The sequence below is a fragment of the Osmerus mordax genome, chromosome 21, assembly GCF_038355195.1.
Source record: "Osmerus mordax isolate fOsmMor3 chromosome 21, fOsmMor3.pri, whole genome shotgun sequence".
Taxonomy (NCBI): Eukaryota; Metazoa; Chordata; class Actinopteri; order Osmeriformes; family Osmeridae; genus Osmerus; species Osmerus mordax.
In genome coordinates this window covers 13,683,763-13,701,262 of record NC_090070.1, presented here as the reverse complement: position 1 = coordinate 13,701,262, position 17,500 = coordinate 13,683,763, and the positions used below count along the sequence as shown (strand labels likewise).

The 17,500-nt window shown below is 49.9% G+C and overlaps 3 protein-coding genes across 3 annotated transcripts in view; all 3 read left to right on the top strand.

Annotated features, from left to right (window-relative positions):
- Positions 1-13,018, top strand: part of myo15ab (myosin XVAb) — a 32,993-nt gene extending 19,975 nt beyond the window's left edge. The window contains exons 42-73 of the mRNA XM_067258982.1: positions 286-382; positions 506-574; positions 906-976; positions 1,143-1,460; positions 1,623-1,707; positions 1,927-2,080; positions 2,302-2,395; positions 2,631-2,748; positions 2,818-2,933; positions 3,498-3,557; positions 3,785-3,860; positions 4,110-4,219; positions 4,389-4,507; positions 5,171-5,312; positions 5,549-5,660; positions 6,362-6,436; positions 6,653-6,858; positions 6,991-7,097; positions 7,186-7,249; positions 7,429-7,501; positions 7,863-7,936; positions 8,011-8,093; positions 8,181-8,311; positions 8,899-8,993; positions 9,324-9,401; positions 9,577-9,673; positions 9,958-10,118; positions 10,314-10,447; positions 10,884-11,017; positions 11,299-11,432; positions 11,585-11,725; positions 12,130-13,018. Coding sequence (XP_067115083.1) covers positions 286-382; positions 506-574; positions 906-976; positions 1,143-1,460; positions 1,623-1,707; positions 1,927-2,080; positions 2,302-2,395; positions 2,631-2,748; positions 2,818-2,933; positions 3,498-3,557; positions 3,785-3,860; positions 4,110-4,219; positions 4,389-4,507; positions 5,171-5,312; positions 5,549-5,660; positions 6,362-6,436; positions 6,653-6,858; positions 6,991-7,097; positions 7,186-7,249; positions 7,429-7,501; positions 7,863-7,936; positions 8,011-8,093; positions 8,181-8,311; positions 8,899-8,993; positions 9,324-9,401; positions 9,577-9,673; positions 9,958-10,118; positions 10,314-10,447; positions 10,884-11,017; positions 11,299-11,432; positions 11,585-11,725; positions 12,130-12,231 — 3,630 coding nt within the window. The 3' untranslated portion in view covers positions 12,232-13,018. The remainder of the gene's footprint in view (positions 1-285; positions 383-505; positions 575-905; positions 977-1,142; positions 1,461-1,622; positions 1,708-1,926; positions 2,081-2,301; positions 2,396-2,630; positions 2,749-2,817; positions 2,934-3,497; positions 3,558-3,784; positions 3,861-4,109; positions 4,220-4,388; positions 4,508-5,170; positions 5,313-5,548; positions 5,661-6,361; positions 6,437-6,652; positions 6,859-6,990; positions 7,098-7,185; positions 7,250-7,428; positions 7,502-7,862; positions 7,937-8,010; positions 8,094-8,180; positions 8,312-8,898; positions 8,994-9,323; positions 9,402-9,576; positions 9,674-9,957; positions 10,119-10,313; positions 10,448-10,883; positions 11,018-11,298; positions 11,433-11,584; positions 11,726-12,129) is intronic.
- A 584-nt stretch (positions 13,019-13,602) lies between these two features.
- On the top strand, positions 13,603-16,468 carry alkbh5 (alkB homolog 5, RNA demethylase). Its single transcript, XM_067259598.1, has 5 exons — positions 13,603-14,894; positions 14,999-15,079; positions 15,188-15,313; positions 15,599-15,717; positions 16,097-16,468. The coding sequence occupies exons 1-5, from the start codon at positions 14,158-14,160 to the stop codon at positions 16,216-16,218; spliced, it is 1,185 nt and encodes a 394-aa protein (XP_067115699.1). The 5' UTR covers positions 13,603-14,157; the 3' UTR covers positions 16,219-16,468.
- Positions 16,469-17,060: 592 nt separating this feature from the next.
- The window catches only part of mief2 (mitochondrial elongation factor 2), a 4,649-nt gene continuing 4,209 nt past the window's right edge, over positions 17,061-17,500 (top strand). The window contains exon 1 of the mRNA XM_067259734.1: positions 17,061-17,180. The gene's annotated coding sequence lies outside the window, so the exon portion shown is untranslated. The remainder of the gene's footprint in view (positions 17,181-17,500) is intronic.

The following is a 17,500-nucleotide window of genomic DNA, read 5'->3' as shown; positions in this document are numbered from 1 at the left end:
TTACTATTTAATGACACACACACACCTTCACTCAGACACACACACCTTCACTCACACACACACACACCCAGATCAACGCACATGCACACACATACAAACCACACACACACACACCACAGGGGTTCCTGTGGCTCAGGAGGTAGGTGTGATCTCCGACTCCTCCTGGCCATGTGTGGGAGTTTCCTGGGGCAAGACACTGAAACAAGCTGCTCCTGATGTGCAGGCCAGCGCCTTGCATGGCAGCGCTGGTACACTCTGGTGTAACATTTGACCTTTGGCCCCCAGGAAGTGGAGCGTCCCTCAGAGCTGTCCAGCAGACTGAGGGGGGGTGGAGGGGTCGGGGGTCACAGCAGCCCCTACGGACAACCCCCCCAGCCGGGAGGTCAGCCTCTCCTTCTTCCTCTCTCTCTTCCTCTCTCTCCTTCTTTTTCTCTCCCTCCCTTTCTCTTGTGACATGTTGTATGTGTGTAACATGTTGTGTGTAACGTGTTCCGTGCGTGTGCAGCGGTGAGGGTTCTACCCATGATGCCAGGAGAGGTTATATCACCCCCGCTCTCCCCGGTCGCCCCTCCTGCAGCCACACGTATGCATCGCCATGGAAACCATGTTCAGTAGTTTGTATCACCATGGAAACCATGTTCTTGTGTTTGTATCACCATAGAAACCATGTTTAAAAGGGTTTATATATACTATGAAGGTTGAGAGTAGCTACTTGATTGTTTACATTCAGCACACAGATGTTATATTACACCTGTTATATTACACCTGTTATAGCACTGGAGCTATGTTGCTTCTGAACAACAACATACATCACTAAACACCTTGTTTGTGCATCGTTTTTAATTCACCTGTTATCAGACAACATCCTAATTCCTTCCTCCTCCCCCCCTCTCCCCCTCCTCCTCCCCCAGACTCTCAGGAAGCAGTGATAGCTCAGCAGCAGCAAGCCATTATCAACCAGCAGGCTGTAATCATGGTAACCATGGCTACCTCCTCCACTTCTGTCCTTGCCCTTTTCTTCCTCTCTTCAAATAATCACCATGTCACCCCTCCCCCTACCACTGCCCCCCCTCCTCTCCTGCCCCCACTCCCCCCTCTCTTGCCCCCCTCCCCCTCCTCCTCCCCCCTCTCCTCCCTCCCAGGCTCAGCAGATGACCATGCAGGCCATGGCCTTGGTTACCACTCCCATCACCTCACCCCCCACCTCCCCCATCAGCAGCCCCCCCATGAGCCCTCTCCTCCCCCACCCCCTCTCCCCTTACTCCTCCCCCTACTCCCCCATCCCTCCCTCTCCGTATGCCAACCTCCCCCCCAGTTCGTATCCCACTTCCCCCGACCCTGCTGGCTCCGCCCCCCAGCCAGGAGCCCCACCCCTGTCTGTTTCAAGCCCCGCCCCTCATGCTGCAGAGAAGAGCCTTAAGGTCACCATGGAGACGAAGCCTAAAGCCAGCACACCCCAAGTGAGAAGCCCCCATTCTATGTTGTAGGGTCAGAGGTCAGGATTCAGGAGTTAAGGTCATTGGCAGGTGTTAAAGTGAGGGATCAGGTGTCAAGGTCAGGTGTTAAGGTCAGGTGTCACGGTAAAGGTCAAGGGTCAGTGTAGTCACCATGTCTCTCTCCAGGGCGTGTCATCGGGAACAGACAGTGTTGCCAAGAGAAGAGCTCCAACCATCCCCATCAACAAGGACCAGAGGGCCAGGAAGTTTGGTGAGAGCCAACCCTGACCCCTAACCCCCGACCCCTAACCTCTAACCCCTCACACACACACACCACAGATACAGACACACAAAGCACAGATACACACACACACACACACACACACACAATAAAACATTATAGAAGAGAGTTGAATCAGAGATGTGTGTGTAATGTTTGTATGTGTGTGTGTCCATGCGTGTGGGTGTGTAATGTTGAATGTGTGTGCAGCCCCGGTGGTGACTGCTCCACCGCCCCCTGCTGGAGAGGTGGTGAAGTGGTCAGAGCAGCAGGAGAGCATCACCCCCAGCTGCAACGTCAGAGACATCATCCGCCAATACGACTCTCCTCCTCCCCCTCCACAGCCCCTGCCCCCCGGCAAGAGGTACACACATACACACACATACACACATACACACATATGCACACATGCACACTTTCTCTTCTCCTCTCCATGGACACAACCTTATTCAACACTCTTCAGTACTGTCTTATTGTGTGTGTGTATGTGCGGTGTGTGTGTATGTTTGGTGTGTGTGTATTTGTGGTGTGTGTGTGTGTGTGGTGTGTGTGTATCTGTGGTGTATATGTGTGGTGTGTGTGTAGGCGACCAGAAGGGAAGTATCTGAAAAAGCAGACTCCTCGTGATGAAGCTTTACACATCCTCAAACCTCAGATGGACAACCCTCCACCTCCACAGGTACACACACACACACGCTGGTTTTTCTATCCTAGTGGGGCCCAACCATTCACTCCCAATCAAAACACCCCTAACACCCACCGAAAAGGTTTTGAGGCAAAAGGTTCAAGTTTTTCATATTTTTCTATACTTGAGGACATTAAGTTCCCCACACTGACAGACGCTCGACCGTAACAGTTTAGTTACTTCCTGTTATACTTCCTGTTATACTTCCTGTTATACTTCCTGTCTCCAGCCCAAACACCCACCTGGCCCCTCCCCCTCTGCGTCTGCCATGAAGGAGGCGGGGTTTAAACCCACCAAGAGCACCAAGAGGAGGGCTCCCGTTAGGCCCCTCCCACCTCACCCCCCAGGTACAAACACACACACAGTGAGTCAGTGAGTGAGTAGCTTTGGTGATTGACAACCATGTCGTCCTATAGTGTCGCGGGAGCTTCCGGTGGAGGCGGAGACTATCCAGACTAAACTCCATCGCAGCACGACAGAAGAGCATTACACCTACACCAACGTTCCCTGGAGACTGTACCTGAGGAAGGAGGTACACACAGACACACACTACTGTACCTGAGGAAGGAGGTACACACAGACACACACACACACTACTGTACCTGAGGAAGGAGGTACACACAGACACAGACACACACTACTGTACCTGAGGAAGGAGGTACACACAGACACAGACACACACTACTGTACCTGAGGAAGGAGATACACACAGACACACACTACTGTACCTGAGGAAGGAGGTACACACAGACACAGACACACACTACTGTACCTGAGGAAGGAGGTACACACAGACACACACTACTGTACCTGAGGAAGGAGATACACACAGACACACACTACTGTACCTGAGGAAGGAGATACACACAGACACACACTACTGTACCTGACGAAGGAGATACACACAGACACACACTACTGTACCTGACGAAGGAGATACACACAGACACACACACACAATACTGTACCTGAGGAAGGAGATACACACAGACACAGACACACACTACTGTACCTGAGGAAGGAGGTACACACAGACACACACACACTACTGTACCTGAGGAAGGAGGTACACACCTGACTCTTTGGAGTGTTTCAGGTGTTCTACCCCAAGGACAGTTTCAACCATCCTCTGGTGTTGGATCTCATATTCAAACAGGTGAGTATGTCTGTCTTTCTGATGTCTGTCTATGTGTCTGATGTTTGTCTGCCTGTCTGATGCCTGCCTGCCTGCCTGCCTGCCTGCCGGCCAGCCTGTCTATCTGATATCTGCCTGTCTGCCTGCCTGCCTGTCTCTTTGTCTGTGTACCTGTCTCTCTGTCTGCCTGTCTGTCTGTCTTCTGCTGTAACCCTACTGATGTCTGTCTGTCTGTCTGTCTCCTGTAGGTGGTGAATGATACCTTGTCTGAGGCTTGTGTTCGCATTACCAGTGAGGAGAGGCTGAAGATGAAGGCTTTGTTTGGTGAGAATACTATAATACCTACAATGCACCTGAAAAATCACCTGTTGTACTGAGAAAAATAAATACAATGTGTGTGTGTGTGTCTATATGTGCACGTGTGTGTGTGTGGTGTGTGTGTGGTGATTGTGCGTGTCTTCATATGTGCGTGTGTGTGTCTACATGTGTGTGGTGTGTGTATGGTGTGTGTGTGTCTGTGTATGTGTATGTGTGTGTGTCTACATGTGTGTGTGTGCTGTGTGTGTCTGACAGCTAAACTGGGGGTGATGCAGGACACTCAAGACGAGACAGTGAAGAAGTCTGTTGTCACAGCAGCCAGAGACTCCCTGGACATCTACTTCTCCAGACTGTTCCCTGCCTCCGTAAGTCTGACCTGAATACACACTACTGTATACACACCTGTACACACACCTGTATACACACATCTGGATACACACTACTGTATACACACCTGTACACACACACACCTAGACACAGTGTGTATGATGTGTGTGTGTGTGTGTGTGTGTGTGTGTGTGTGTGTGTGTGCAGGGCAGCGTGGGGACAGGGGTGCAGGTGCTGGCTGTGTGTCACAGTGGGATCAAGCTGCTGAAGACAGTGAAGAGCAGCGCTGCAGTTCCAGACTACTTCAGAGTCCTCAGGCCTTACACGTATGTGGGCGTGTCTGTGTGTGTCTGTGTGTCTGTGTCTGTGTGTCTGTGTGTCTGTGTGTCTGTGTGTCTGTGTGTCTGTGTGTGTGTGAGTGAAAGTATGTGTCTGTGTGTCTGTGTGTCTGTGTCTGTGTGTCTGTGTGTGTGTGTGAGTGAAAGTATATCTGGTTGTGTGTGTGTGTTGAAATCAAAGTTTCAGCAACACTTCCCATTAAGTTTACATTAATTACCATGTATCTACATAGTAATCCCGTAGTTTAAACATTGTGGGTACATTATAGTTGCTATGTGCTATCAAGCAGGCAAGGAGTCGACGTTTTGGGATGAAATTGCACAAGAACTTTGCTTAGAAATAAACATGATACAGAACAAAGGGCAAACGCCGCACGGCTTCACATGAGGTCAGAGACAGCTCAGCTTGTATCATCCTAATAAGCCAACACAAAACAGGTGCGTCTAATATTCTGGTGACGCAGATCGGCGCTCAGACTCCGTGTGAGCCGTGACACTGTAATAACATGGTACTTTGTGAGCAGTATAGGCTACAGTAGAAAGCTTGTTGTTATGTAGTTACATGGCAGTTAATATAACCTCAATATAAAGTGTTACCAAAGCTACTGAGCAAATCTCTATTTCCATGGTAACGTGTGTCTGTTTCCGTAGTTATGCAGACATCCTGTTTGTTACCATCCCGTCAGAGAACATGCTGGAGTTCAACCTGACCAATGAGAAGCTGATCCTGTTCTCTGCCAAGGCTGCACAGGTCAAGAGCCTGATAGACCAATTCATCACTGAGATCAAGAAGGTACACACACATACACACTCATACACACTCATACACTGACACCCACACACACCACACCCTCTCCTTTCCCATGCAGGACTCTGAGTACACACACACACCACACACACACACACATACACCACACACACATACCCACACCCTCTCCTCTCCCCTGCAGGACTCTGAGTACACACACACACCACACACACACACACACCACACACACACATACCCACACCCTCTCCTCTCCCCTGCAGGACTCTGAGTATGTGGTTGCAGAGAGAAACCATGTGACAGATGAGCACTCGTGTCTGAGCTTCCACAAGGGTGACATCATCAGGCTGCAGGTCATGGACAGCTTGGAGAAGGGTGAGGCCCACACTGATGACATCCCCTGGAACAGCAGCGGAGATCATCCCTGTGTGTGGTGTGTGTGTGTTCTCCAAGTCAGGGTTAGGGTTAGTGTGCAGGAGATCATCCCTGTGTGTGGTGTGTGTGTTCTCCAAGTCAGGGTTAGGGTTAGTGTGCAGGAGATCATCCCTGTGTGTGGTGTGTGTGTGTTCTCCAAGTCAGGGTTAGGGTTAGTGTGCAGGAGATCATCCCTGTGTGTGGTGTGTGTGTTCTCCAAGTCAGGGTTAGGGTTAGTGTGCAGGAGATCATCCCTGTGTGTGGTGTGTGTGTTCTCCAAGTCAGGGTTAGGGTTAGTGTGCAGGAGATCATCCCTGTGTGTGGTGTGTGTGTGTTCTCCAAGTCAGGGTTAGGGTTAGTGTGCAGGAGCTCATCCCTGTGTGGGCTGAGCGGTTAGGGAAGCGGGCTAGTAATCTGAAGGTTGCCAGTTCGATTCCCCGGCTGTGCCAATTGACGTTGTGTCCTTGGGCAAGGCACTTCACCCTACTTGCCTCGGGGAGAATGTCCCTGTACTTACTGTAAGTCGCTCTGGATAAGAGCGTCTGCTAAATGACTAAATGTAAATGTAATGTGTGTGTGTGTGTGTGTGTGTGTTCTGCAGGTCAGGGTTAGGGTTAGTGTGCAGGAGCTCATCCCTGTGTGTGTGTGTGTGTGTTCTGCAGGTCAGGCCTACGGCTGTGTGGTGAGGAAGAAGGTGGTGTTTCTAGAGGAGTTAAAGAGAGACACGCAGGACTTTGGTGAGACAATAGACACACACATAAACACACACATAAACACACACATAAACACACACATAAACACACACATGATGTGTGTGTGTGTGTGTATGTGTGCGTGCGTGTGTGCATGATGTGTGTGTGTATGTGTGCGTGCGTGTGTGCATGATGTGTATGTGTGTACGTGTGTGCATGATGTGTGTGTGTATGTGTGTACGTGTCTGCATGTGTGGGCAGGGTGGAAGTTCGGCGCAGTGTTTGGCCGTGCGGGGGTGTTCCCGGGGGACTGTGTGCGCCCCACAGCTGCTCCTGATTTCCTGTCTCTGCCGCTGGACCGGAGGGCGGAGCCTCGCGGGGGGGCGGGGCGCGTCGCCGTGTCCTCAGCCGTTGCTGTTGCCGTGGCGTCCACCATGGCAGCACATGAGATCGACCAAACGCTGGAGGTACACACACACATACATAAACATGCATAGATGCATGCATACACACATATACATATGCACACGCATTGATACATATACACACACACACAAACTCTCCCAGTAGCAGGTTGCTGCAATTCCGTGTGTGTCCAGCAGGCGTCGTTGGAGGGTTTTGGAGAGCTGGTGCTGGAGCAGGTGGAGGATGGACGCTACGACCTGGTGGAGTTTGCTAAGAAGTACTTCAGACAACCTGGCAGGGGGTGAGACACACACTCTCAAACACTCACACACACACTCTCACAAACACACTTTCACACACTCAAACCATAATGTTCTGTGTTGTCTTAGAGGTTCTCTGAAGAACAAGAACAAGGACTCCAGAGATCCATTTGAGATGGTTCGGTTCTCCAAGGTACCTTCCTCTAGAACCCTCTCGAACTTTCAGGAACCTTCCCTTCATAGAGCTTCACAATGATCTTATACATTACTGTGTGTGTGATTCCTATCTGTTGTGTGTGTATGGTGTGTATGTATGGTATGTGTGTATGGAATGTGTGTATGGTATGTGTGTGTGTGGTGTGTGTGTTACAGACCCCACTGTCTGAGTCTCTGATCGAGTTCTCGGATCCAACCATGAATCGTGTGGCCACGGACATCTTCCTGTGTAAGCTCCGCCCACCTGGCACATGTAGCCCCGCCCACCTGGCGCATGTAGCTCCACCCACCTGGCGCATGTAGCCCCGCCCACCTGGCACATGTAGCCCCACCCACCTGGCGCATGTAGCTCCGCCCACCAGGCGCATATTATTCCGTCACGGCATGAAATGTATTACATCATGCCTATGATGTCATGTTCTATGTCATACACTGTGATGTTAAATCCTGCGATGTAATGTGCCATGAAATGATGCCAGGTCCTTTGATGTCATGTTTTATGATGTAATATTTTATGATGTCAAGTTCTATGATGTCATGTTATGTGACGTAATGTCCTGTGTTGTGATATCTTGTGATGTCATGTTCAGCGGTGATGAGGTTCATGGGAGACCATCCTGTAAAGGGACAGTCAGAACAGGAAGTGGTCAGCACCTTCCTCAAGGTACAAACACACACACACACACACCTCTGTCTCCAGTGTGCGTGTGTAACATTGTGTGTGTGTTCTCCTGTCAGCTGATTGGAGAGTTTGGTCTGATGAGGGATGAGGCTTACTGCCAGCTGCTCAAACAGCTGAGCTCCAACACTAGCTCCAAACCGTGAGTTACTCACACACACACACTCACACAACAAACAAAACACACAACACAATCCCAGCCAGTGACCTTTGACCCTGTGTGTGTCAGGGATAGCTGCCAGCGGGGCTGGAGGCTGCTCTACATCCTAACTGCCTTCCACCACTGCTCCCAGGTCCTAAAGCCCTTCCTGTTAAAGTTCCTGCAGGATGCCTACCGCAGCCCTGGGGGCCAGTACCAGGGTAACACAGACCACACACACACCACACCACACACACATTTCCCTTGGTGACTCTGGAGGAAGGGGCGGGACCAGTAGCGGCTGGTGATCATTTTTTGGGGGGGAGTTGGGGTTGGGGTGGGGGGCAAAGAAACAGAAAGCAGCACTTCGAAACTGGTCAAAACAACCACCACTACTTTATTTAAACAACTATGTTTTTAAGAAGAGCAAGACAATACGATACAAAATTCAAGTTACAAACAAAACAAGATAGTGAGGATATCTTTTTTTTTTTACAATATCCTCCCATCCACTACCAAAAAGCATGTTAACTAGCTAGGCTACCTGAACATCCAGCCAGCCAACTCCGTTTCGCATAAAGAGCAGGTGGTTGTAGCCCTGGTTGTAGCTTTGTCCTTGGTCACTAGTTTGCTGCTGGATTTGTAAATCGTGTTGGTCCGAGATCTTTTATCCTCTTATCAGTCAAACCTCATTATCACACCTCGGGAGGTGTGATAATGAGGTTTGACTGCGTTTTGACTGACTAACTGAGGCTTGTTCCTGAATTGTTATTGGCTGACTGAGGCCTGATAATGTTGTGATTGACAGGTATTGCCAAGGCTTGTGAGCAGAACCTGAGGAAGACGTTCCAGTATGGCGGCCGCCTTGTGGTTCCCAGCAGCATGGAGCTGCAGGCCATGGTGGTCAGCACCACAGCTCTTACCTGTTCACCTGTCTACCTGTTCACCTGTCTACCTGGTCACCTGTCTACCTGTTCACCTGTCTACCTGCTCACCTGTCTACCTGTTTACCTGCTCACCTGTCTACCTGTTCACCTGTCTACCTGCTCACCTGTCTACCTGTTCACCTGTCTACCTGCTCACCTGTCTACCTGCTCACCTGTCTACCTGCTCACCTGTCTACCTGTCTACCTGTCTACCTGTTCACCTGTTCGTGTGTGGAGTTGTGACATCAGAGGAGTACTTCTGTTTACTGGTTGGGTGTTGGTAGCCATGGTTGCGTGTGTGTTTCAGGCGGGGCGGAGCTCCAAGCGTCAGCTGTTCCTGTTTCCTGGAGGCATTGAGCGCCACCTCAAGATCAAGACCTGCTCTGTGAGTGTGTGTGTGGTTGTGGGTGAGTTGTGTGTGTGTGTAACTGGGAATGTGTGTGTTTGATGTGTGCGTGTGAGTGTGGATATAGGTGAGTTGGTGTGTGAATGTTTTCTGCCTGGATGTGTGAGTGTCTGTAACTGTGAGAATGTGTGTTTGATGTGTGTGTGTGTTGCAGGTGGCGCTGGACATAATAGAGGAGCTGTGTTATGAAATGTGTCTAGAGAGGCTGGAGGCTATGGACGAATACACTATCTTCCTCGTCACCAACAGAGGTACACACACACACACCACACACACGCACCATACACACACAATACACACACCACACACACACCATACACACACACCGTACACACGCACACACCACACACACGCACCATACACACGCACCATACACACACCATACACACATCACACACACACCACACACACCATACACACACCACACACACCACACACACACACCACACACACACCACACACACCATACACACACCATACACACCACACACACACCACACACACCATGTGTGATGTGCCGTGTGTGTGTGCGCAGGTGGGAACGTGCGTCCCCTGAACAGGCGTGAGTACGTGCTGGACCTGGTGACAGAGGCGGAGCGTGTGGACAGCAGCTTCTCTCTCTGGTTCCGCAGGGTCGTCTGGACCCAGGCTCTCAAGTTCCACAATGAGCTGTGTGTCACCATGCACTACAACCAGGTACCTGACCCCTGACCCCTGACCCCTGACCCCAGGACCCTCACCCCTGACCCTATGTGTTCGTGTGTATGATGTGTGAGTGTGTGTGTGTGTGTGTGTGTGTGTATGATGTGTGTGTGTGTATGATGTGTGTGTATGGTGTGTGTGTATGATGTGTGTGTATGGTGTGTGTGTATGGTGTGTGTGTGTGTGTAGGTGCTACCAGACTACCGTAAGGGACTGCTGAGTGTGCTGTCCAGGGGGAAGGTCAGTGAGCAGCAGTTCCACCAGATCTCCAAGCTAGCCGCTCTGCAGCACCGAGCCAAGGAGCTGGCCTTCACACCCAGCATGTAGGAACACACACACACCTTCACACCCAGCATGTAGGAACACACACACACCTTCACACCCAGCATGTAGGAACACACACACACCTTCACACCCAGCATGTAGGAACACACACACACCTTCACACCCAGCATGTAGGAACACACACACACCTTCACACCCAGCATGTAGGAACACACACACACCTTCACACCCAGCATGTAGGAACACACACACACACCTTCACACCCAGCATGTAGGAACACACACACACCTTCACACTGATGTTTTACTAATGTGTGTGGTGTGTATGGTGTGTGTGTGGTGTGTGTGTGTGTGTGCTGTGTGTGTATGGTGTGTGTGTGTGGTGTGTGTATGGTGTGTGTGTGTGTGTGTGGTGTGTGTGTGTGGTGTGTATGTGTGTGTATGGTGTGTGTGTGTGTGGTGTGTGTGTCCCAGTCATGAGCTGTCAGAGTACATCCCGGCCCCTCTCTTTGGGAAACAGCCCCCCCAACAGTGGGCTGCCATGGCAACACTGCACCTGCAGCAGGTGCAGATCCTCAGCCCCCACCAGGCCAGAGCCCAGTTCTTAGGTAACACCAGAACCCAGTTCCTAGGTAACACCAGAACCCAGTTCCTAGGTAACACCAGAACCCAGTTCCTAGGTAACACACACACACTTTTCTTTACAGAATTTTCAATTGATAATAACAACACAATGTACGTACATTGACATGGGAGATTTGACCCTGCGATCTCTTGATCTCTTAAGATCTCTGGATCTCTGGATCTGCAGTCAAGTGCGCTTCCTCTGAGTTATACCCCATCTATTCTAATGTGTGTATTGTGTGTGCGTGTATGTGTGTGTGTGCAGGTCTAGTCAGTGCGTTCCCCATGTTTGGCTCCTCCTTCTTCTACATCCACAGCTGTAGCTCCTCCTCCGTCCACGCCCCCTGCATCCTGGCTGTCAATCAACACGGACTGCATTTCCTGCATAAAGACACTCACGTAAGCAGGGCCCACCACCCCCAGCTGTAGTTCTCTGTGTGGGTCCTGTGGTGCAGCTGTAGTTCTCTGTGTGGGTCCTGTGGTGCAGCTGTAGTTCTCTGTGTGGGTCCTGTGGTGCAGCTGTAGTTCTCTGTGTGGGTCCTGTGGTGCAGGAGCGGATGGTGGGGGTCCCCCTGGTGGAGGTCCAGTCCAGCCGCACGCAGTCTCCTGGTGCGGGGAGCAGCTATCCCTACGTGGACCTGACCCTGGGAGACACCTGCTCACACAGGGTCATGCAGCTGCAGCTGGAACAGGTCCACACACACACATACCATACACACCATATACACACCACACACACCATACACACACCATACACACACCACACACACACACACCATATACACACCACACACACCATACACATCATACACACCATATACACACCACACACACCATATACACACCACACACACACCATACACGCCATATACACACCACACACACCATACACACACACACCATACACGCCATATACACACCACACACCATACACACACCACACACACCATACACACACACACCACACACACACACACCAGACACATGCAAGCATGCAGCCCACACACCATCTTACCTTGCTGATCTTGCCGTACTATTATAGTACTATTCTAACTATATGTTGTGTGTGTGGTCTGTGGTGTGTGTGTGTGTGTAGGGTCTGGAGTTGTGTAGAGTGGTAGCCATGCAGGTCGAGAACATGATGTCTGTCCGGGAGAAGAGACTCACTTTGCCCCCCAGCGAGATCACCGTACTATAACACACACACACACACCACACACACACACCACACACACACACCACACACCACACCACACACATCTACCTCTTCAAGGCTTCAGGTCTTCCACAGTACAGAGCCTTCTCAGCCCCTGTGCTGCAGTACCTCATGTCTCCACCAGAGGGGTGCTGCAGTACCTCATGTCTCCACCAGAGGGGTGCTGCAGTATCTCATGTCTCCACCAGAGAGAGGCAGCAGCACCAGACTGGTTCCATCACTGGTCTGGGTCTCAGTGGCTTCTGATTCCTCCTCTTTAGCGTCACTTCCTTCCTGTCTGTCTGAAGAACTTCCTGTTTATTTCCTGCTTCCTCACTAGGATCAAAGTCAGAAGGATGAGACACATGATTACCCATGAGCCTTTGCATATTGTTGACAGCCAGGAGCTCGCGCCTGGCCCAGGTTCTCCAGGGTTTCACAAGTGTGATGTGAACCAGAGAATATATTTTTATAATGAGTGTTTGTATGCAGCTGGGTGTATTTATAACGTGTGTTATTTATATTGAGGGTGTAATTGTGTTCTCTTCAGAGTTTGGCTGATCTGTGCTAGTGATGTGTGTGTGTGTGTGTGTGTGTGTCCAGGGAACACGAGAGATAAGAATGCTTCTACTTTCCAGTCTCTCTGCTCTGAAACCTCAACTGTTAGTATTTTTGTACTGATGTTGTGTTTGTACGACAATCTTCAGTTGTTTTAGTTTTGTTTATTTATTTTTTGCATTTATCAGGATGTTTTGTAAAAACTACATTTTTACCACATTACAGATGTAATTGCAAGCAGTACTAGTGAATTATTGAGTTGGTTTTTATTTGTGTGAGGTAGTCATTCATGGTGATTGATCTGAATTACACCCAATCAGCAAGCCATAATTCTGACGTATTTCCCTCCCTACCAATCAGAACACAACTCATATCGTCTTCAACCTCCCAATGGATAAGAGGAACCCTTCTCTGCTATCAGAGTTGCTCCTAGACTGAGATGCAAAGTTTTTTTCCTGAAGTCGCTTGAAAAAATTAAGGTTTGCATTGTTTGGGGTTATATAGTTGCCTTTTCTGACAAGCAACTTGGTTAGTTACATTTGTGATGGCTATTTTCCCAAATGCATTCAGCCTGTCCGCTCATAGTCTCACAAAAATATCAGCAATAATCTTAAAGACTGGACAAGAGCTATTACTATTATACTCAGGAGTGGTTTCAGTGTCACATGTTGCAGGCTCAGATTTAATGATAATATTGGGCTTGTTTAGAGCTTGTTTCTGAAGCTACGGTTGGTTATTTGTCTCGCGATAGTTGGTAACACTGTTCTCAGTGCGCCTGTGCAGTTCAGCGGATTTATTTTCAGACTCCATATTTTTATGTAATTAGCCAAACGACCACGAGATCTGGACAAACGTAGAACTTATATGTGTATATTTTTGCTCAGAGAGCGTAAGGCTATGTTTACAATCTCTTCGGGGTTTCTACTTCGCCTTGTCAAAAGAAATGCTGGCTTAGTGCATTTGATATAGTGCGTAGGTAGTTAACATTAGCCTGCTAGTCAGTGAGACTTGCGGCTAACTAGGAAGCTAGCAGCAGCTAGCCAGTTGCAGCTAGGTGAGGCTGACCTGACGCCGCTAGCAGAGTGACCGAGTCAGCTAATATAGACTTGTTAAACAAGTGGTCGTGTTATTTTACTGGAATATTCCTCCTGCGCGTCATTACTGACAGATTCGCCTTTGTATTTGCTGGCGTCGATGAGCGTGTGTGTGCTGTTGGCACGGCAGCCAACACCATAACACAGAGGCTGGCGGAGGGACAGCTGTGCGGTCCAAGGGTCCAGTCCTGCCCCCTGCCTGCCGCGGGAACATGGAAGTCAAATAATCAGAAAAACAGTTTGTTAGACTTCCTTAGAGCTAGTTCAGAGAGTCGCCATGGCAGCCAGTGGCTTCTCCGATCTCCGGGAGAAACTGAAGTCGATGACGCCGCACCGGGACGAGCACAAGAGCAAAGTTACTGATAGAGACGAGTACCGAAACAAGACCACGGACGAAAGTAACGGAAACGGACGGAAGCGCAAGTACCGGGAATCCGAGGATGATGAGCTCGAGCACAGTGACGGTGGGGAGACCCATGAGCATGAAGTGAGGCGCGTGAAGAGCGGCATTATGCAGAAGAGCACCTTCACACCGGAGGATTGCGCTCAAATCGAGGAAAAGATTGACGAGGTGGTCGCTAACGGGGAGGCGGGGCTTTACCGGGAGCACACGGTAGACCGCGCGCCCCTGAGGAACAAGTACTTCTTCGGGGAAGGCTACACGTACGGGGCGCAGCTGGAGAAACGGGGCCCTGGGCAGGAGCGGCTGTACAGGAAAGGAGAGGTGGATGACATTCCGGACTGGGTGCACGAGCTGGTGATAAAGAAGCTCGTGTCAAGCGGAGTTATACCGGAGGGGTTCGTCAACAGCGCTGTGATTAATGACTATCAACCCGGAGGCTGCATCGTTTCTCACGTGGACCCGCTGCATATCTTTGCACGGCCCATAGTGTCGGTGTCGTTTTTCAGTGACAGCGCGCTCTGCTTCGGCTGCCGCTTTCAATTCAAGCCCATTCGCGTGTCCGAACCCGTGCTCGAGCTACCGGTGAGGAGGGGAAGTGTAACGGTTCTTAGGTAAGAGTGTGCACGTGAAGGGGGAGGTGACAGGTGTGTGTGTGGTTGATGTGATTGATTCACTGTGTGAATGATATGTTCACCCTGCCCCCCCTCTTTTCTAGTGGCTACGCAGCTGACGACATCACACACTGTATCCGCCCCCAGGACATCAAGCAGCGGAGAGCTGTCATCATCCTCAGGAAGTCAGTCACCACTGCAACGCACCTGCCAATCAGCACACACTACTGGAACTGGATGAATAGTGTATTGATAATGTATTGATCATGTTTTGATCATGTATGGATTGGTAGGACAAGACCGGACGCACCCCGCCTGGACTCTGATGTCACCGTTAGCTCCTCCCCCCAGGAGAGACACGCCCCCCTGAAGGCCCAACGCTCCTCTCACCGTAGAGCTGACCCTGATGCTGCTCACAGGTACACACACACACACACCATACACACACACACCATACACACATCACACCATACACACACACACACCATACACACACACACACCATACACACAAACACACCATACACACACACACACCATACACACAAACACACCATACACACACACACACCATACACACACACACACCATACACACAAACACACCATACACACACACACACCATACACACACACACACACCATACACACACACACACCATACACACATCACACACATGGTTCTCCATGCTTGATGTTTCCCCAGGCCGAGGGTTCTGGAGATGGACAAGGAGGAGAACCGCCGCTCTGCCCTCTCCCGTCATGGTCGCCATAGCAACACTTCAGACAGCGTCTGGAGGCGGGGCCAGGAATACGACAAGCACAGTGAGGGTCGAAAGGTCAAGATGAGGCGCCACTGAGGACACACACACACACTGTCACACACATACATATACACACAGACACCCACACCCCTGTGTGTGACGAGCTGGGTCACCCTCCATGTTCCAGCTGCAGAAATGGCACCCTGCACACAGACAGCTGTCAGCCAATAAGATACTGGCCTGGGGACAGAGGGCGGGGTTATGTGTGTGTGTGTGTTTAGATCAGTGCCTACCATGTCCTGTCAGGACATGTTCCTATCTCTTCCTCTGCCCATCTTTCTCCTCCCCCATCCCTCTCTCTCTCTCCCCCCTCACTCTCCACATCCCACTCCCCCTCTCTTCTCCCCATTCCCCCCCCCCCCCCCCCCTTTCTTCCTTAGTTTCTCGTTCTGTAGGAGGGGGAGACTCAAACAAGCCCAGTGATGTCATCAACCAGAGACTCAGAAATCCATCCCCTCCTCCTGTCCTGGTCACCATGGCATCCCCCTCCACCCCCATATAAATGTGTGTTGTATAATATTTTGGAGTGAGTGTAAATAAGCATGGTGTTATTTTTGTAACAAGCTGTATAGACCACATGGATGCTGGCGGACAGATACTCAGTTCACTGGGAGCTTCCTGGGGACGACGGGTTGCTATGGAGATTTACCCTGTTTGCCATGGAGAAGTACCTGGTGTGGCCAGATTGTCATGTGACCTAGAGATGATGATGATGAAAATGATAATATTTCTGTTAAAACCAACTCTTCCTACTCTGCTTCTGACTGTTCTTAACACACACACCCTCACACACACACACACATATACACACACATATACACTCTCCCTCTCATATACACTCACATGAATGGTCACCAGGTTTCACCAGCACAGCAGGAATGTCCTAATGTTCAGCAGCAGAGAATCTGTACGAGCTACTGACTGCACCACATGCACTCTGTCATAGACATGCCTATCTACTCAGAAGTGACCCTCTGAAACTCGTCTGCACCCAGATTCATGTTTGTGTTTCATTACCTTTGAGCTTCCAGCCTCAAACACGCACAATGTCGTATTTGTTACACTGTGCCTGGTAGCTAAGATGTGGTTACTTACACTACTTACACTGATAAATACGGATTGTTCCGTTACTCTGCCCACCAAAATACTGTTAGAACTGAACACTTCTAATCCATGATCTTTAACTGTACTTTCCATATGCACTATGTATACGTCGCTTTGGGGAAAAGGCTTCTGTTAATGAATAAAATGTAAAGAATGTATTCAGCGCACATGTAAACAGAAAACGTGGTGCTAACGTCAGAGCAAATCTTCCCCTTGATTGGAGGAGTAGAGTGTCAATCACAGTGGGCTGTTGGGACGAGAGATGGTGGACTAACTTTTAATGAACGTCTGCTCAAATTACAGTTTTCTTTTTGTAAATGACTTTGGCCGAAACTGAAAAGATTTCTCGAGTATATAGTGGTAAGTGCTGTAGCTAGCTATCTGTAAGTACGTTTACCTATCAAGCGTAACTGACTAAAGAATTGAGTAAAATAGATGTATCTGAAGTCGTAGCTAGTTCATAGTAGCTAATGATGAAGGCAGGAGATAATGCTTCTATCTTCTCTCAGATTTCGACTGCATATTGGTAGCCCGATCCTCTTCTTGTCACCGTGTTGGCTAAACGTATCGGCTCGTTGTCAGCCGCTTGTTTGAGGGGCAGGCTAGCTATCGGTACAGTAACATCTGCTAGCCAGCAAGCTAACAATAACAACAGCGGACACCCAGCCAAACAATGGCCA